General features: G+C 48.9%; 1 protein-coding gene across 1 annotated transcript; it reads left to right on the top strand.

Moving 5' to 3' along the window:
• Positions 1-12402: 12402 nt before the first annotated feature.
• Positions 12403-16056, top strand: cited4b (Cbp/p300-interacting transactivator, with Glu/Asp-rich carboxy-terminal domain, 4b). The gene is made up of 2 exons (XM_076050950.1): positions 12403-12642; positions 13799-16056. Exon 2 carries the CDS (start codon positions 13808-13810, stop codon positions 14639-14641), a length of 834 nt encoding a protein of 277 aa, XP_075907065.1. The 5' UTR covers positions 12403-12642; positions 13799-13807; the 3' UTR covers positions 14642-16056.
• Positions 16057-20831: the final 4775 nt, after the last annotated feature.

Here is a 20831-nt window from a genome sequence, read left to right as displayed (position 1 = left end):
AGAATGGAAGGAGGGAGAGGAGCGTGCACTCCCTGACCGCAGAGCACAATGTCTTATCTTGTCCTCCGTCCTCCCTGCCCTTATCGCCTCTACATGGATGTGGAGCCCTGCGCGCAGATGTCGGCCGCCTGCACAAACGGAACCATGCGAGAGTTTTTTCCTCTCTGTTAAAAAAAAGCGGGGAGGGCGCATTGGTCTGATGGACCCTCAGCTCAATTGAAGGTTAAAGTCGTGCACATAGTAGAGTGAGTCGTAATATATGTGATCTGAAGGTCAACCTATACGCATATACTGTGAGTAGTAGAAGCTAAAGTGTGTGCATGCGGTTGCCCTTATTAGAAAGTGAATTACTAAATAAATGCAAGATGCAATTTTGACAGAGAAAGCAAAGAGCTGTTATTTCGCTTTGTTTTTCCTCCTGGACTCCTGCAGAGCAGCGTCGCACGGCCCACAAACTCCACAGATCTGCAGAAAACAGCATATTTAGCCCGCTGTTTCCAGCCCTCTGCTTAAATACTCATGCTGAAACGTTTGCTTTGTTGGATCTTTAATGTATTTGGAAGGGGATGAAAGCAAACTGCCAAGAGGGGATGTTGGCTCCAACCAGGGAGAGGCCTCAGTGCTGTTTGTGACATCACAAAAAGATTCTGATGTCATGAACCAGGTGTTTTAGCCCACACTTCCTGAGAATTACGATCAGGAAAAGGAGGAAAATAATGGGTTTTCCTAACTTCTCGGGCATGTATGATCATTAGAAAACCCCAGTGAAGGAATTTTTGAGTATGGAACCGTTAAATATGTTTACACAACTTCACTATTGTATTTTCAAAGCTCTTGCAAGTTCACCGGGTTGCACTTTATTTCACTTCCCCATGGGCAGCCATTGAAAGCGTGTTGACAGATACCTCAGGATGTGAATATGCGAACGGCATATTTTGTTTGGAAAACAGACTCTTATTTAAATTGCGGCGCGGCACGGACAAACAGACGGGGTTCAGCAATTAGATGAGCCAAACAAGTCAGAGTGAGGAGCCCAACCTCACTGAGAGTCCAGCAAAAAAAAAGAAAAAAAAGAAGAGGCCGTGTTCAAACAGGAAGAAATTACGGGCCGGACAGAGGTAACACAGAGGTGTGATGACAGAGTGAGAAGAGGAGGGAGGGACGAGACATGTGCACGGCTCCGAGGAGGGCGTGTCGCATAATCGGAGTTGGAGGAAACACGCAGCGGGTCTGGCAGGGAGAGGCGTCTGTGAGCAGACACGTGGCCGAGGTTGGCAACAAAGGTGCGCAATAAATAGTGACACATCAAAATAGATTCCATTAGATAAGGATCGCATTAGACTTTCCCTGCACTCCCCCCCCCCCCCCCCGACCTGACCCGCACACTGCGTCATGGGACGCGGATCCGGAAATGAGCCGCATTTAAATTCCTCGTTGTTTCGCTCATTTGCTAAATACCTTCGTCTTCACGGAAAACAGAGCTTGGAAATATTGCGGCTATTAGTTTGGCTGGGGGAAACATGTTTTAGCAATTACCCAGCTGCATACCTCAGCAGGTAGGAGCGTCCAAGCGCCCCATTTGAATTTCAAAGGACCAAAGTCGTCCATTGTTGCCGCCGAGGCTCCTTGTTTCTTCCAAAGGGGGATGGGGTTTGAGCGGGCGGCCTCCTGGCTCTAATCCTGAACACATTCTCAACAAACCCCCCAAAGGAAGGCGGCCACATATGGGCTGCGGATCCTCAATGCGTCCTTGTGGTGTGTCGGCCGCATTTGCATCTGTTTGGAGTGGCGCACTTGCGATTGAATCACTCAGGACAGATTGTAATTCCAGATCTAAATGGGCCATTAAGGCAAAATGTGCTCTCAGTCTGGAACTTCACTGTCCTCGGCCTCGCTGCTGGCCTCTTACACAACTTCTAATAAAGTTAGCTAATGTTGCGCCGCCGCCGCTCGCGATCCTTAAAATAATGAGGAGTTATTAGGAGTCCAGGTCGTTAGCTGGGAGAATTATCATTTGCAGCAGTTGTTGTTTTAAGTTTTTAAATACACACTAGTCGTCCTTTCAATCTATGCAGTTTGGTATTTTAACCACTTAAAAGCGTAGTTTGAGAAAAACTCCTCAGGGTGAATATTTTCAGAATACTCTGATCTGCTGCTATTGTGTGAGACGGAAAGCAGTTTGTTTGTTTTTTTTCGCAGCCTCTCTGTTTTTACTTGACATCGTCTTTTGTGTGTGCTGTTTATTTAAGCAACAGCAGCTAAATGGCAGAGGGGCCCAAAAATAGTGCTTTAGCCTTTCTAGTTGTGCTTTTGACATCTTCGCCTTGTAACATAGACGTCTGGTGGCATTTTGTTGCATTTCATTAGCATTAGCATTAGCTACATTAGCATTATGTATATATTCACTGGGCTTGGGTGTAGAACAGTGCGCCACTTCCACTTTTCCACTTATCTCCAGGCCACCAATTGGATAATGCGTCCTGAAGCATAGAGAATACAGTGCCACCTCTTGGTTTGGAGGGCACTTCACATCAGCTGACCGCATGAGACCACATGCTCTTTTAAAATGCTGCTGGTGTCCCAGAGTCTGAAATTAATGCACTTGGTTGTTGAACCTTTGCACAATTATTTGGATTGTTAGATCAATGATAAATCATTTTACATTGATTTGTGCAAAACTTATGCAGACTTACACATTCTGGTTGTGGTCGTGGTAAAACAGTATTTTTAACTTCCAAACAGTTACTTTCATCTAGTTTATCCCTCTTTCTGCCAACACACTAAATGATCCAACTGCATCAAAAACACGTGACATCCTGTTGACAGTATTCCCACATGTAAAAAAAAAAAAAAAAAAAACGCTCACGGTTGTTGCCTTTATTAAACCAGCGTCTGGAAGTCTTATTTAACGGCCCCCTTCGCAGCGGACAAGTGTTCTCGTGTCACATGTGACGGTGGACTTTTCCGTTCTCATCCTGCTCCGTCCTCCCTTCCTGATTCGTGGTTTTCAAACAGCAATATCCAAGGATGAGCCTAGAGTGGATCCTGGATAAGCCTCCAGCCCTTGGCTTAGGTCCCCACCCCCATCTCTGTCTTTCTCTCTCTGTTGCTTGCTCCCCTCCTCTCGTTTCCTCTCTCTTTCTGCAGCACACACACACACACACACACACACACACACACACACACACACACACAGAGAGACTCCAAACGCACTCCAAACACTCTGCCAATTTAATAAAGAGAGACTTTGTCATGCGTATCTCTCCCACAGCTTCCTGGCCAGAGTGACAACAGTGTGGGTGAGTGGAAAAACAGGAAGAGGACAGGCAGGCTACAGCCACTTCTACTGTGTGTGCATGTGTGTGTGTGTGTGTGTGTGTGTGTGTGAGTCTGGAGTTTGTTTATGTTTGTGCGTGCGTGCGCCCAAGCCTGTGCATGTCCATACACAGCATATGCGTTGACCCCCGTGTGAGTGTGCATGTGCTCGTGAGGCTATTGCTCAACATTTCAGACGTTGGGGGAGGGGAGCGGCGGACAGGGGAGGGAGGAGTGAGAGGGAGGGGTGGGGGAGAGTTAAAAAAAAAAAAAGAGAAAAAAAGGGCGCAAGCTCGCTGCTCAGGAAGGAGCCCTGTCTGCTTCCTGGTGGGGACGTCTCGCTGTCACATGGTCCCTGCAGGAGAACGACATGGCTCAACCATTAACAGACCTCATGATGGGAACGCCAGCGGACAAAGGCCAGTGTGTGTGTGTGTGAGAGGTGGGAGGTGGGGGGAGTTAGCTCCATCCAGACGCAAAGCTTTCGGGAGGAAGTCCATAATGCATGGTTTGTGTTTTATTTTGAAACTACAGGACGATCACTGCCTTTCTAACAGAAAGGCAGGTCCTTCTCAGATCCCCCCAAAATCGTCCAAGATTGCACAGCAACACTGCAACACTGCAACACTGCAAAACTGCAACACTGCAACACTGCAAAACTGCAGCCTCTAATGAGTCCATCAGCACCCTACCCATTTCATTTGAAACATTTTTGCACCTCAAACCGCCTCCTAATTGATGCTGCTGCTGCTGTCATAGATGCTGTCTGGAAAAACTAACTGTGCATCCAAACAGATATCAGGCTGTGATCGAGTCATTCCAGTAAATACAGGGAACGGCAGCGCTGACTTTCAATTTGGGCCTCAGCTGTTTAGCAGTCTACTTGGAACACAGGCATGTGAACTCGGCGACAGATGCGCACGCAAAAACACACACATCCTCTCGCGCGCAGGCAGGCAGGCAGGCAGGCAGGCACACACACACACACACAAACACACACACACACACACACACACACACACACACAGACACGCAGACACACAGACACGCATAGTTGTCAGCGTTTTGGGTGTTCAGGGAGGACATTTAAATTCTGCAGCGCGCTCGTGTCAGGAATGAATTTCTCCGAGTGTAAACACGGAAAATAGGTCACATGGTATGTTGCGCCGCTTTAGAATGTCAGCTGATGAGCGCCGCGTCGGCCCCACCACCTCCCAAATTAGGCTGTGGCCGTAAGATCAGAGCAGAATCTACGTTTGTGCGTTTGCGCGTTTGTGCGTTCGTGCACTCCACATTCCGTTTTTATTTTCTGAATTCACAACCATCGGCCGGTTCAGGGACCACAGACTTGGATGCTGGACACGAGCACTGGAATTTTTAGGTTGCAGGGTCAAAGATCACCTCGACGACGAGTTTGCGAACACGCTCGGCTGCCTCCCATCGGAGGTTGAGGTAGAACCCGGGTGTCTCTGCCCTTCGTCGGTCATATTCCGGTTTCGTCATTGAAAATGTTGCAATGTTTTTTTCTTGGCTGCGTCTTCCTGCAAATGTGTTGCTTTCATGCTCTCGCACGCAAAACATGCTCACTCCCCCGAGAACAATGGAGGCGTCCATCTTGCTTTTCCGACTGACGAGCGGCCGCATTGTCCCTCCGACCCTTTCTGTAAAATTCGGACTTCCAAGGTAAATGGAGTGCGGCGCAATTGTTGTTTTTTCCTTTTGTCCTTCCCAACAGGGGCGCGGCCACGGCAGCCTGTTTATCCTGCAGCGGCTTCAAGCTTTAAAGTGCTCCTTCCCTGCGTCGGTGCCTCGGCCCACATAAGTCCCTGACGACGCACGCATTGTTTTGTTTTTGCGTCAGTGCGCGACGCGATTTCCACGCCGTTGCAGCACGACACACGGCGACGCAGAAAATGCGACGCCACTTTACGTTGTTTATGTGCTGTGAATTGATACCCGAGAGGAACGATCCCATTGGCTGGTCTTTGCGGGGCAAAAGGAAATGCAATGTGGGTCCACAGCCGTTCACACTTGTCCGGCTAAACTGGACTTTGGACGTGAAAACACGCTCGGCTACGGTGCACGGTTCACCCTTTGGAGTGAGATTGTTCTAAAAACACGCGGCCTCTGAGGTTCATTCTGCACAACCGAGCGAAAGCACCGGAATGTCGACGGAATCAACCGTGACACCGACGTTGCTCGGCTGCGTGACGTCGTTCTCACCGTCCATGAGGTGAAGTGTTTATTTGCGGAAGGCAAAAGAGCCGCAGAAGTGCGGCGGCGGCCGCAAAAACCCCGACTCCTTCTGACATCTGTGTGTCAATTAGCCGACAGAGGAGAAAACATCCCTGCCCCACTCCCTGCCCTCCCCCATTCCCCCCTCCCTCCTTCCCTGCCCTTCCTCCACCAAACAATTCCAGCCAGCCAGCCAGTCGGTTTAGGTAGCGCAGCAGCATAGCAGCTCTCGTCTGCTCTGGCTGGTTCCAGGCACTTCTGGCAGGGGGGAGGGGCGCGAGTCAGGGGCGGCGGCGGGCGGCAGGCGGCGGTGGGGGTGATGAGGTTGGATGTCAAGAATGTGGCTCATGGTCTGCTCTTTTGTGTGTTTTTGTGCAAGATGAATAGGCCCATGGCAGGCTGGGGTGCTAGTCGGCCTCAGTTCCCTGTTGACTGGAGCGCTGCAAGAGCCTCCAGGCCCAGCCTGGCCTGGCCCGGCCCGGCCCGGCCCGGCCCGGGTCAGCTCGGCCTGGCCCGGCCGGGCCACTGCCGTAACAAGGCCGAGGGATAACGAAGCTGCTGCTGCTGTGGGCCAACAACTTAAACGCCCACCACATATAGACGCGACTGTATAAGTGCCGCCGCTTCTTGCTGTTGTCTTAATCCGGCGCCGGCGCTTCATTATCTCCCCTCATTGCTTGTTTATCTACTTCTCTCCGTCCGTGTGTCCCTGAGCTCCCTGCTATCAGGGCAGGTTGTGTTTGCCGAGACTGTTTCTTCTTCTTCTGCCTTTCCTTCTTGCGCCTGGTGCATCCCATATTCCCTTCCCCGCTCGTCCCCAATGCCCTGGACGTCCTCGGGCTACTGCTATGGAAATATGCTCCAGTCGCAAGCTGCTAATTATTTAAGAGTCGTCACCTCATTAACAGTGCTGGGTGATTATGAATGATTAATAGGTCATTCTTCACGTCGTCATGGTGTTTCCGCCACTCGCCTTCTCTCTCGTGTTTTCCTCACACGACTTGTTTGTCAGGTTGTCCTTTTTTTTCTCCCCCCCATTGTTTGTTGTCCACTCTTGCTGCCCCGTTGCGTGCGCAACTGCGAGCATTCCTGGAGGTAACCGGAAACGTCACCGATGGCTGTGAGGCAGGAAGTGCAGTGAAGGGGACATGATTAGTGTTTGTGTCCACAATGATTCCCCGGGCGAGCAAATGCTGAAGAATTGTGTTGTTTGGAAGTGCAGGCAGCGGGCTTGTGGCGCAGGCTTCGGAGTGACTAACGCCGCCTGCTAATGATCCGAGACTGGACGTGTTGAAAATCACGTTTCCTTACACCTTTACAGCACTGTTGCAGCACTGGCATCCCCCCCTCGGCTTGAGAATGCTCCCAATTTTGCCGCCGTCCCCTTTGGAGTTGTCCACACGTGATCGGCGGTCAAACCACTCAGCTCTGGCTGAGCCATTGCTTTTTATTCCCACTCTGGACGGCAGCAGTGTCCAACTAGGCAGAGGCATTGTGTGCCTGTGTCTGCATCTCTTAAAATTGGGCTCGCGGCCGAAGAACAATCAAGTCCCACTTTCTATCTATCTATGCAAATACGGAAATCGAGGGCTTTGCAGATGATACCAGTCCGTATTTGCGACACAGTGTTTTTATTTGTTTTTTTTTGTTTTTTTTTTAAATAAAACCAAAGTACCAAATTACCCCAGCTGTTGAAGTAGTGTATCTATAATTGTCAGACTTTTTATAAATATGCATGCGTATCTGGACCTGTGCTTGGTCAAGCCTCTGCAACACAATACACATGGTCAAGGAAGAGATGATGGTCTGTAACAGTTTGAGCTTTGCGAACCAGCAGGCTAGCAGTGTTGATAGCCTTAGAAAATTCACGTGCCACTTTTCCAATGAGACCCGTTCCGATGGCGATATTGACGCCCTTGCCGAACTCAAGACTAGCTCCTCTATTTCAACAAGCAGGCAAAACATTCCTTGGACGAGAAAGTTGGTTCCAGAGTAGCACCAGGTCTTCCGCTGCTCCGCGAGAACCACATAAATAAATTAGGGGGGCTGGTACACTGAACGCACTGCCATTAAAAACAAAGCAGACGTCTGCAAACACAGCTTCAGGGAGTAAAAGCCCCGCCATGTTGTTGTTGTTTTTTTTGTTTGTTTTTTTTTTTACAAAAAAAGCTAGCCAAGTGTTGCTGTTTCGTTTTATTCATTGAAACAATTATTCACTGCCTTATCAATTCAGGAAAACAGCAGTTTTTCACATGAAGTGATCCTGTTAATTCCAAGAAACATACGGCCACCACCAGCGGGGAGTGTGAACAGCACACGCTCTCACACACAACCTCCCCAGTGCACCTGGACAAACACGACTCATAATAAAACACTGGCATTCACAGAGAATTTGCATTAATTACAAGCGGTACTGTATCGTTCTGAACGGTTGGCGACTTTTCACTAGAAATGAAACAAAGTCAGTTACTTGCAATTAAAAGGACCAAATATGTGTTTTATATCGTTACAAGTGGAAAAGTGGCACTTTAACCAAAAAAAAAGAGACACATATTTCTTGTTTATCTGTCATTAAGCAGATTTTCAGTTTGTGTCGCAGCCTTTGAAACCCTGTGCATGTCGTTACATGTAGGTCACCATGAGAGGCGTCTGCAACTCAAAATGTGGAGCACTCTGACCCCCAACCCCCAAATCACTACTTTCACTTCAGACTCACTTATGGCCCTGTGTGTGTGTGTGTGTGTGTGTGTGACTCTGGCAGTTACCAGGTTTCTCCCTTCTCTCCAAAGTCCCTCACCCACTTCTCAAGTATGTCTGACTCAGACCCTCCCCCACTCCCCAGCCCATTAGCCTTGACTCAGGCTTATTGCTCGTTCTCAGCTGCCGAAACGCCGACTGTTGATTGGAGGGTGAGACAGAGAAGGAAGCCTTGGGAGTATTTATAGAGACTCTCTCATTTACCAGAACAATAACAACCATCCCCCACAGGGAGAGAGAGAGAGAGAGACAGAGACAGAGAGAGACAGAGAGAGGAGAGAGAGAGAGAGAGAGAGAGAGAGAGAGAGAGAGAGAGAGAGAGAGAGAGACACACACACACACACACAAGCAAACTGACTTTTGGTTTCACATCACAGAGGAAAAGTGCCCACAATAGGACACGCTTGTCTGGCAGCTCTATGCAGCGTCTTTGTATCTTGATAATAATCAGTTAAAATTTAGCTTCAGTGAATGAAAGTGTTTGACAGCATATTGTATCTATTTAAGATCATATATGAACCACATCCACAGCGGAAAAGCTTTGCACATTTCATTATTGAAAGAAAGTCTTTAAAACAGCATATTTAGCCCTCTGTTTACAGCGTTCACAGACGATTAGCTTTAGCCTCCTGCTAACTGCTGCTTTGTTGGTGATAAAACAAGGAGGTGGCCTCAGAGGACAGGACCTGGCTGGGGTTGTCGTCAGCAACCCCAGAGAGCCATCAGAGCCACTCTGTCTGTCTCAGCACAAACTCTGGAAAGTGGAGCAAGCAACAGAGGCACCGAGTGGACTCCACTCGTCTCTTGGGAGTTCACTGGTCGGCTAAAGAAGCAGAATATTGCTGGGGAAAACAACCGGGAGAGTGGATATTGAAGAGTTTACAACTTTGAAGGAACAAGATGGACGGCGGAGTGAATTTAATTAGTTTGAGAAGACACCATCAGGATTTAAAAATGTGAGTGGAATGTCAAAAGCACTTTGGGGTTCTTTCGTTCGTTCTTTCTTTCTTTCGGTTGAACTGAAACGACTCAAACCGAGACCAAAGACGTCCGGGCGAGTGACAGCAAATTATTCTGGATAATGAGGCAGCTCAGCGATTTGTTTGCGTCTCTGTAAATGTTCATGAGCATTGCGTAATTAAAAAAAGAAAAAAAAAGAAAAAACAACAACCAGGAAACGAAAGGCTTGCTATATTGCAAGCCATTACTGGCAGAGGCAACCGTGTAGGATGAGATTAGTCAGGCAGGTGGGATTGAGTCAGTTGGTCTCTGATCGCTGCCAATTAGCAGATGGGGAATGAGATTAAAGATGACTGGGATGATTGATTTTCAGTGAGGAAGATTACTGCAGCGCAGAGCAGTGAAAGCTAGCCGTCCGCTGCGGTTCCTCCAGAGCCTCTTGCGCCTCCACGAGTCGTTCAACTCTCCCTTTGGTTTGCCGGAGTTGCACAAAGTGACTCTCCTGCACCTGTCTTGCAGAGCTGGTTGTGACCTCAGTGGCGGTTTCCGCTACGCAGAACGCCATCCCTTCTACTCTGCCACACGCCGGCGGCACCTGGCCTGAGAGCGGGTGTCCCGAAACCAATGGCCTTCGCGTCTGCATCGGCCCGTCTCCCTGCTGGCGTCCCCGCCTTAGAGTCACACACCGAGACGTGTCTGGCCTTTGCGGTGAACTTTAGCCAAAGTTTTTTGTTTTGTTTTTTTTGCACGTGGCACTTCTCATTCCCTCATTGTGCGATTGAGGAAGGATTGCTTAGGAATGTTGGCAGTGCATACGCGAATGGGAACGAGCTGAGAAAAAAGAAAAAAAACTCTCTACTTTATGCTTTCATTGGCAAGAAAAGCGCCCGTCATCTTGCAACGGCTGCATTTTTTCTTTATTCCTACAGCGTCACACAGTTGGCGACGCAGCTCAGCTCACGCAGCTGCTCTTATAAACAAACTCTCATGAGCTGTACTGCCCCCCCCCCCAATCCCCCGCCCTCTCCCTCTCTCTCTGTTGCACCCTGCAATAAAAAAAAGCACACACGCAACACTCGCACATGGGCACAAAAATCAATAAATAGCTAGAAGCGAGGTGCAAGCAGGCTCCTCCCTGAAGCCAAACACCAGGGCCAGACATGTGGATCACTTTTTTGTCACACGCGCATGCAAGCGCGCACACGCGCAAGCGCGGCACACACGTAGCAGCCGCCACATAACAGATGAGATGGCCGTGTATCCTCCACCTCATTAAAACGACGCGGGCCCTCGCAGTGGATGCAATTACAGGCCGCGCATCTCCTTCCACAATCACGGCTGATTGGAATTTCATGCAAATGCCTTTTTGGCTTTTCAGGCAGATGTGACGACGCGGGCGGCGGGCGGCGGGAGGTTTTTCGACGCGTCGTCAGGAGGAGCCTCCTTTTCGGGGACCCCCCTGGCTAAAGTTATGCTGATTGCGTGTGTTTTTGTTTGGACTGGCCGGCCGTGTGACTTTTGTCATGTACGACCCACACCTGGGAGCGGCTTATTAGCACAGGCTTAAAGTGGCCTGGACAATGTCAAACAATGACAGAAAAACGCCCCTCTGGCGGGGATTGCTCATTTATAGACAAATTCCCCCAGACAATGGAGTGGGGCTCGCTCTGCCCAAAGTGGCTCCCATTCATTTGCAATGGCCGTGCAGGAGGAGGTCGTTGTCTTGGAGTGGCCAATTGAGAGAAAGAGAGTTCTGCTGAGCATTAGAGAGAGAGAGAGAGAGAGAGGGAGAGAGAGAGAGACACGAGCGCAGCACGCCTGCGTCCAGAGTCCACGCAACAAAACTACACACGCGCACACGCACGCAAGGCCCCGGCACTAGTTTGCACCGCCGCTGCAGCCGGTGCGGACAGGAATAGCACGCAGGCTACATTCCTCTGCCCTCCCCTCCTCTGAGGCAAACACACAGCAGACTGACGGGTCACATGGACCAACGGTGATCGTAGAGAGCGACTCAACACACTGCACACACACACACACACACACACACACACACACACACACACACACACACACACACACACACACAACAGTGGAACGGTGCACAGCGACAATCGGCAGTCTCCGAAGTTAGCTGAACGTAAGCGGCGGCAAAGATTGTCCTGCATTTCAAAGTGAGGGTGTCTCTTTAAAAATAAAGAGGGAAAAACTAACTAGTCATCATTTTACACTGACAGCATTGCTGCTTTAATAAAGAGGTAAAAACAAGTGGGACCATCAGCGTTGATCAACACGTTTATGCAGCCTGCTTTCTGGCCACGGGCAGCAACTAAATCACGCGCAGTGGGCCTTTAAAAATGAAAAGGTCAATAGACGGGAAGTAAGTAAGTAAATAAAATGTATTTATACGGCCCTGCGTAGAGGAAAACAAACACTAGCAGGCAGTGGCCGGCCTGCTAGTGTTTGTTTTCCTCATAATCAAGAGGAAACCTTGATTATGACTGCAAGACTGAAAAACATCTATCTATCTATCTATCTATCTATCTATCTATCTATCGCTTCTTATTTTCATCCATGATCCTGTTCGGTCATTTTTTCCCGGTTTCCATGTTGTCCCGCTATGTGTCCAATAATATGCAAATCTAAGTCGCAAACAGCAATACAGTGTTATGGGGATACTTCCCCCAAAATACATTACTCTTTCCTCATGATGTTCAAACAAAAGTCGAACCAAACTAAAATCAATTTTCTCTTTTTTTTTTCTCCATCTTTTTTAATAGCCACCACAGTTCAAACAATACATTTATCTCATCCCTGAATGGCTCAAATCTATCTATCTATCTATCTATCTATCTATCTATCTATCTATCTATCTATCTATCTATCTATCTATAATGAATATTTTTTCTAAAGGAAACGGTGGGAAGAAAGGAGGAGGAGGGTATTTAAATTGGCTACTGTGTCACAACTCTCCAGCAGCTCCCCCCTTCTCTCTCTCTCTCTTTCTGCCCCCCCCCCCCCCCCCCACGCCCATGCATAATTATATTAAGTAGGGCCAATAGGAACAAAGAAGAGGCAGGCCGAGGCTCCGCCTCTCGCGGACCGCCTTCCTCACAGATGTACATAATCCCTGAGTTGACCCAGAAAATAGGCAGTCGTTTCAAGATCTGATGCAGCAAGTCTTTGTGTGCGCGCGCCGCCCGGTTCCCCCCCTGTGCCCCCTCAGCCCGGGCATGAAGCTTCACCCCGTGGATCAGCCACTGTGATACAGGACAAGAGCAGGAGGAAGGAGGCTAGGAGGGAAATAAACCGGGTTCTGGTGGAGACGGAGCCGAGGCGAAGTCCCGCAACTTTGTGGAAACGGAGCGGACAGCGGTGAGTGTCTTCTTCTTCTTCTCCTTCTTCTTCCTCCTCTCCTTCTTCTTTATTTTTTAATCCGATATGTTTGATGGGGGAATCGGCGGTAAAGTCAAGTGTTCCGATGGGCAGAGGAGGCGGGTTCGGGGGGGGAGGGGGGTGGATTTAGTGCCGCTACTGCCGCCGCCGCTGCTGCTGCTTCTGCTGCTGCTGCGGCTGATCCATTGTTTGCATTCCCCCCTCTGTTGCAAACCGGAGAGATCGCCGAAACGCACAACGTCTTGCGCCGCAAGATTTTTTGCGTGCGTGCGTGCGCGCGCGCGCGCGTGTGTTTCGTCTAAACGAACGCAAAAAAAGAAAAATCCCCACAAAAAAAAAAAAAACCAAAAAAAAAAACCCAAAACGTTTTAGACAAATGGGGGGGTGAGAGAGACAAAGTCGGCGCGGATTAGCGGAGCCTTTTGTTGGATTTTCTGCCTCGTTTCGGGCGAAATGTGGTGATTCAGCTGTCGGAGGAGACGTTGCATGATGTCAGTGGTCTTTGTTGCGAGCTTACGTGCGTAAAATGTAACCGATGTATGTTCTTGGCCGAGCTGACACGCCGGGAAAGATGACATTTAAAGCGACGCATCACGTAATGCACGCCTTGTATTTTCACCTTTCACAACTGAACCGCCGTTAATTTAGTGGCTACGTGTGGATTGTAATAAGAAATGGATCACTGCACGTTCACCTGGAATATCCCCGTTTTTGTTACACTGGGCGTTTATTCACTGGCACAAAGAGAGGGAGACTAAAACACACAAGAGTGTCAGGATGCAAACACTCCAATTACACATTTCCCCCTCTTGCATTGCAAAATCCATTTGAGTGTTTGTAGTTTCTGCACCGCGAGGAGGATCTTTGTTTATTCTCAGCGAAGGTGAAACCAGGAAATTGCCTGTGCATGAGGTTGCGTTTGGAAACCAAAACACGCCTGTTCATCCGCACAAATGCAGCGAATCCGGACCGGCGCGATGCCAACGGGGACCTTGAAGCGGAGCTGCATGTGCAACTGTTTTTGCTGCGTTCAAGCATCTTTCAATAAACCAACAACAACAACAACAACAACAACAACAACGCACGTCTCCTTGCATTGTCCTAACTGCCCACCCCTCTGCTCTCTCCCTCGCAGTCAGGAGACATGGCAGACCATCTGATGATGCCCATGAATCACAGCTCAGCGGGCGCCAGTCTCCACGGTTACAGGATGGGCATGAATGTCGGCATGCAGCCAGGTCACCCGCAGCACGTCAACCAGCACGGCATGAGGGCCATGCCCAACGGCCAAATGATGCGCTACGGCGGCGGCGGCGGCGGCCAGGCCAACATGGAGAACGCCATGAGGCAGCGGCAGGCCATGGTGGGCGGACCCATGAATGGACAGCTGAACGGGCCCCAGATGGGACACCAACGGATGACCTCTGGCAACATGATGTTTAATAACGGCCTACCGCCACAGCAGCAGCAGCAGCAGCACCAACAGCAGCAGCAGCAGCATCATCCTCGGCCACAGCAACCACAGCAGCAGCAGCATCACCACAACATGCATCCGCAGCAGCACCGGCAACAGGGCCAGCACCCTCAGCAGCAGCAGCAGCAGCAACAGCAGCAACAACAGTTTATGAACGGAGGCATGACGTCGCAGCAGCTGATGGCCAGCATGCAGCTGCAGAAGCTCAACACCCAGTATCACGGACACCCGCTGGGGCCGATGGGCGCCAACCACATGGGACCGGCGGCGCAGTACCGCATGAACACGGCGCAGCTAGCCAACATGCAGCACATGGGCGGGCCGGCGCTGGCGCTCAACGGGATGGACGCCGACATGATCGACGAGGAGGTTCTGACCTCGCTGGTCATGGAGCTGGGCTTGGACCGGGTGCAGGAGCTACCGGAACTCTTCCTGGGCCAGAACGAGTTTGACTTCATCTCGGACTTTGTCAGCAAACAGCAGCCCAGCACCGTGAGCTGCTGAGAGGAGCTGCTCTGTCGTGAACGGACCGACGGACACACACGGGCGTGCACGCAGGGCCGGGACGGGCCGGGCCAGACCGGGCCGGGCCAGGCTGGGACGTCGAGGGTGGAACGGTCCCCCGGACCAAACGGAAACATGCTCATATCTTGGTGTTTTTATTTTTCTACGAGCGCAGAAGAAACCTCTGGATATCCACAGGGATTGTGCCGCGTTCGGGCTTCACGTGTGGCCAGAAGGTGGCGTGGCTGTTTTTTTTGTTTTTTTTTTCCCCCCAAGGCTCAGATCCACCTCTCCCCCATTTACCTGGTCATGAATGTAATTATGAGATGCTTACATTTTTCTTTCAAAAAAAAAAGCCACTTTGAACAATTCTATGACACTGTGTGGTCTCCAAGCCTGGACTTTTAGACAGCTTGCCAGTATAAAGCTGTATTTATTAAAGAACAACCGCCGCTTCCATTCAGGGATCGTTTTGGTTGTAATCACTTGTTTTGTTTCCTGAGACGAAGAGAGACTCACTTTTAAGTTTATTATTCTAATTTTCTATTCATGAGTTGTTGTTTTTTTCTGTTTTGGGTCACATCTTTTATTTTTTTTTATTATTATTTTTTTTTGGCCCAGTATTAATTCTAAAATGAGACGGTCATCTAAAACATTTTCCCACCTCCCATTCTGCTAATCACTCTGGACGTGCAGAGTTATGAATGAGGCTCTAGTTCACTTTGGGTAAAGTGCTGCTTTGTTCAATCTGATGTTCTCAAAATGCTCTCCAGTTTTCCCCTCCTGAGAGGATTACGACAGAAACTCCAGTTTTCTGTTCGTGATTTGGTTACGTACTTTTTGGGCCCAGCATTAAATCTAAAATGAGAAGGTCATCGAAAAGTTTTTGGATTTGGATAATTCTAATCAGACAGAGTACAATGGGACTGTCATCCCGTTCACTTTGGGTAAAGTGCTGCTTTTCAGATGTGATGCATTTAAAATGAACTCTCAGTTATTTTCCCTGGGAGTCAATTTGGGAAGAAATTCACTTTTAAGGTTCTGTTTATATTTTTGCCACTTTTTTTTTGCCCATTTTAGGGTAATGTTTGTTTTGTTTCTTTTCTCTAATCATACTGGAAGTACAATGCTACAAATGGGGCTCTCATCTAGTTCGTTTTTTTTTTTTTTTTTTTTTTTTGGTTAGATGTGATGTTCTCCAAATCTACTGCTTGTACTGTATGAAGCTGTATAACTCCAACATGTCCACACTGCTGTGTTCTATTGGAGATGTAGAACCGCCTTAATTGTGCAGATTGTTATTTATTGTTTTGTTTATATTGTTCCCCTTTTTGTGGTTAAGATTATGGGGGGGGGGGTGTCCTTTGTGAAAAAAAGCTATTGAGGATCAATAAAGATGGCCTGGATAGTTTAAACGTTGGCCTGCTTTCTCATTCATTGCACAGTTGCTCCCTCCGGCGATGGGGGGGGGGGATCGGCTGGGTGCTCAGGTTAACCGCTGGGGTGTTTTTTTTCTCGTTTGTTTTTAATCTGGATCGTCGTGTTCTTTGAAATATTTCTGCTTTTGGAAAGAAATCATTCTCCGCTGCCAGACCTTTGGGGATGTCAGAAACATACATCTATCTTCTTTGGAAAAAAAAACAAACCCTGCTGATTCTCAGCTGAAAATCAGCCAGCAGCATGGAATGCACATTGTACTGGTGGTGAAATCTACGATGATTGTCCAAGAGTTTTGCTGTTCTTGTGTGGTGTCAATTGAAAGCAATGCTTGTTGTTTGTTTTCCCTCGGGGGGGGGGGGGGGGGGGGGGGGGTTGATGGTCGAGGTGATGCCTCAGATGTTGCAGAGTGGGCAGGCGGTCGGCACTGAACGACTGTCTTGTCTGCGGCACCTCCCGACATTTGTGCCTTCATCAAACGGCGACACGAGCGAGTGTGTCTGAGGTCGGGGGAGGTGAGAACAGCCCAGAGATGCTCACTGACAGGGGTTTAGCTCACAAAAGGCCAGCCAGCCAGCCAGCTAGCCAGCCAGCTAGCCAGCCAGCGCCGCTGACCCCCAGTGACTGGTCAGAGCAAAACATGACTATTATCTCTGAAAATGATAACCGAACAAATCTGGAAAAAAACAAACCAACAGGGTTGTTTGAGCAGCGCGCCGCATTTCCCTTTGTAATTGGCATTCATTACAAAACGAGGCTAAAGTGATTCTCGGCGGTGGGCTGGATTTTTTTTTTTTTTCTCTTTCCGGATTGTTTTGGGCCTCTGGGCTATGAAAGCGCTTGATGGAGGTCATGCAGAGAACAGCATCGCTGCATTTAGCCCTCCGCACTGTCAACAAAGGGATCTTTAGTGGTGTCTGCAGGGGGGGCGGGGTGGAAATAAGAGCTCAACTGTTGTTCAAAAGGCAGGAACGGTGTTTGCTGATTTCTCAATATTTGACTCAGCTCCGCTCCAAAAAGTGCTCTCATCTGTTTTTATGAGCCCAGCGGGTCGGAGAGACGTGTTCGGCTTGTGTGATCCAAAAATGAAATGGCTTGGAGTGAGTTTGGGAATATTGCAGGCGAAAAAATAAAAGGGTTCACAAAGTGACAGACAATATTTACACGTCCCGCCCACCATGTGGCAGTAGACGTTCCATTGGTTGGAAGCAGGTCGAACCTGCATGTGTAATAACCACATGTAAATCTGAGATGGATTTTTCTTAAAACTCCCTTTAATCGCAAACCAAAGCAAACTGGATGTAATCATCACTAATGCTAACACAGCGAGCTTGAGATCAAACCTGGCATCTTCCAGTTTTTGATGAACTTTGGCGACAGCACTTGAGCTCAGACTTTTGTTGCACACTCGTGCCACATTTTTGCTTCGACAGTTTGGCAAAGAAAACGGACAAATGTTGACGCTGCATCCTGCTGCTTGAGGGAGATTCCTCCAGCACTCGCAAGATGAATCTCTGGGTTCCCCCCATTTCTACAATATACACAACACCAGTTCTGCGACCGGCCCAGAGATCCTGCTGGGTTTGTCGGAGAAATTCACGAGATTGTAAATATCATGACCTATTTGGACCTGGATGCCAAACAGACTTTCATTCAGGTTCTGTGTGTCTGCTCACACGTTCATTCTTACAACCGCACACTGAACAAACAAACGCACTCAGTGTGTGTGTCGTGCCTTCACACTGTCAAGAGAAAGGCCAATAAGTAGGCCAACAGATTGGCACGGCGCATTAACGATTGCAGGTCACTCGCTCGGTGCCAATCTGGCGAGCTGATCCTCTGGTGGATGGCACTCTGGGCATGTTGGCACCTGCTCAGGACTCCCTCGCAGGCCGCCTCCTCATATTTATATCTTGTAATTGCACGCTGCATACGTGAGCTCCGCTCGTTCGGCTCCAATTAAAACGTAGATTTGTGACTCAATGGGCGAGCGGCCCGCGGCCCCGCTGCGTCTTCCAATCCCTTGTTATTACAGAGGCCAGTCTAGACGCAGGCTAAGCAGGGTGGGACAGTCCAAGATGTTTACAATTACTCCTGTTTTTCCTCCTCTACATTTTTTTTTTTTTTTTTTTTTGTGCACCCAGCCCACCCACATCAGCCGCTGTCGGAACAACCGTGCGTCTAAGAGCAGCTCGCTGACTTTGTGTGTGTGTGTGTGTGTGTGTGTGTGTATGTATGTGTGTGTGTGTGTGTGTGTTTGCTTGTTTTTTCAATTTAAGTCAGAACCTGAAATCCCCACCCTGATGTCGTCGGCAGAGATAAAGAGACGAGATGAGTTTTTTTTTCTTATTGTTTGAGGTCAGTCTTGGGGAATTTCTTGGCTGGGTTTTTCCCACCGCACTTATGATTCCATGTAAAACCCGACGGTAAACATATAGGGGGCGTTGGATACACATCGAGGCTACATTCCTTCCCTGTCTGTGTCTTTTCTCCCTGCTGGAGAGAATCAAGCCGTCTCTCTGCAGGTAGTCCTCCAGCTAAATATGAGCCAGGGCTCTTGGAAATCTCTGGCTCGAGTGCCAGTGATGGATAGGTGCTCATTTACTATTGTCATGCATGGCCAGGGATACACACGCGCACACGCACACACACAAGCAGAGAGCACACAGCCTGATCAAACAGGCTAGCAGGGAAACCTCAGTATCAGTGTGGATCCAGGGACAGATTAAGGGGTTTACGTCTCATCTGTGGCCACTGCGACTCTTGAACGTGCACCTGCACCGTCGCTACTTGTCGGTATGCATTGTGATTGGAGAAAGGAAAATGCTGTGACGGATGCCTCGCGGACGTGCGCAAGATAATTCTCATCATTGGTGGCCTCCTTTTATGCCAAGTTTAAAACATGTTTAGCAACCTGGACACCAGCGTCTGTTCTTCACCAATCCAGGAAACAGCATATTTAGCCCTCTGTTAATCTGCAGGATTAAATGTTTTAGCTTCCTTCGAACTGATACTTCCTTGTTGCCTTCCGTGTAACTTGAGGTGGTATCAGTGAGGTTTGCGTTCCATGAAGTAAGTAATGCTAATGACTCAGTGCAAGTTGTTCCCCAGTAGGTCATCATTTCCATGAGGTTTCCCAAGGTTGCCACTGGTGACATCACTGAGGGCTGGATTTCTGGAATTTCACAAGAAAAGACTTGGATTTTCTCATTTGTGAGTGGCTTCACTGACTGGAGCGACACGTACTGGGAGGAAGACTGCTGAAGTAAATTGCGTCTAATTTGGGAACCTAAAGCTGCTTTGTACAATTACGTCAATAGCAGCGGTAACGGTGAGACGCAGAGTGAAAGTGCGCGACAGAGCGACCACTCGGCTTGCAGTTCCAGGACGAGCGCATTTATCGACGACATGAGGCAGATTTCTATCTGCGCATGAAAATATCAAGCGGAGGAAGTCCACAAGCCTCGACCCGTCCGCCTGAACAAGAGTTTTGTGTTACCCGCGTGTGGGCCTGCGTGCACGCAGCCACTGTGTGCCAAAGAGTATAATAATAAATCTGGAGGAGACTTAAAAAAAACAAACAAAAAAAAAAACCCAGTGCGTTTAAATAAAATCCTAAATGGAAACACAAATATGAATATCTGATTTACCTCCCGTGCCTTTGCGTTCACTCAAGGTTCTGCGCTTAAGAATCTGCGTGCAAGACAGAGTCCGAATGCTGAAATAAAGAAAGGTGTCGTTCCAGAATGATTCTTGTGGTTTTGAAGAGGTGTGAGAAACCTGAATCATGCGTCAAAAACCTGCTCGTGGGAGTCCTCAGCGTTTGCGAATTCCGACTGGCTTTCAATTTCATTTCAAAAGAAGCTTTTTGAAACAGCCGCGGCGTCGAGCAACCTTTGACAGGAAGTCCTCGTCGTGAAAGAAACGTCCCTGTTTCTTCTAAACACAAGCCGCACTTTTGCCGCTTCTCTATTCCACCTAATCACTTGTGACGTCGACGCGCAGTTTGTTGTAGTCGTTCCCAGGCTCGAGACCAACGAGTCGCCTCAGACTTGAGCGCGCCTGCGTTTGGACATTTCATTCATGCACGTTGTCTCACGCCGCCAAACCCCATTCATATAGCGTGGCTGCTCTGCAAGCACACGGCGAGATGCACGTTCACGATTCAACAGACCCGACTCGAACTGTTCCTTCCGACGCCTGGGACTCAACTTCATTCATTTCCACATACTTAGCCTGAATGCACTTGACATGTTAAACGTCGTGGAGTAAGGAAGGAATTCTTCCTTGTCATTTCCAGCCTGTATTTTATCATCCATTAGATTTCAGAGGCACACTCCTATTGTTTTCTAAACGCATTTTCATTAAACTCCCGGCAACCGCGTGGGAGTCTGAGCGCAGCGGCGGGAAATAGCAGCTCCCCCCAGGCACGGTTTTATTTCAGTGCGCATGTTGCTCAAGCCAAACTTCCTGATTTTCAGGCTAATTAGGCGCTCCGTATCAGCAAACGGCCAGCGCGCCTCGCGAGAGAGCAACTCGGTCTTTCCAATCGCACGGCAGCCAGAGGAGCCCGCGCACCGTTTGCGCAACGCACGCCGCACAGATTTCCAATTAGGAAATATGTGTTGCAGGAAGCTTGCCTTGTTTTTTAAGTACCTGCGAGTGTTTATTCTAAGCAACAAAAAAAAAAAAAGATTTTCCCCCCCAACGCCTTCACATCACTCCTCCTCTTCGGTGCGTCTTGGCTCCCTGT

Source organism: Nelusetta ayraudi, unplaced genomic scaffold, assembly GCF_046127955.1.
Source record: "Nelusetta ayraudi isolate G7.1 ecotype Tasmania unplaced genomic scaffold, CSIRO-AGI_Nayr_v1 ptg000131l, whole genome shotgun sequence".
Lineage (NCBI taxonomy): Eukaryota > Metazoa > Chordata > Actinopteri > Tetraodontiformes > Monacanthidae > Nelusetta > Nelusetta ayraudi.
This window is presented reverse-complemented; position numbering and strand designations above follow the sequence as displayed.

Coding starts and splice junctions, on each gene's coding strand:
- cited4b (XM_076050950.1), top strand. CDS start 13,808: ATGGCAGACCATCTGATGATGCCCATGAATCACAGCTCAGCGGGCGCC.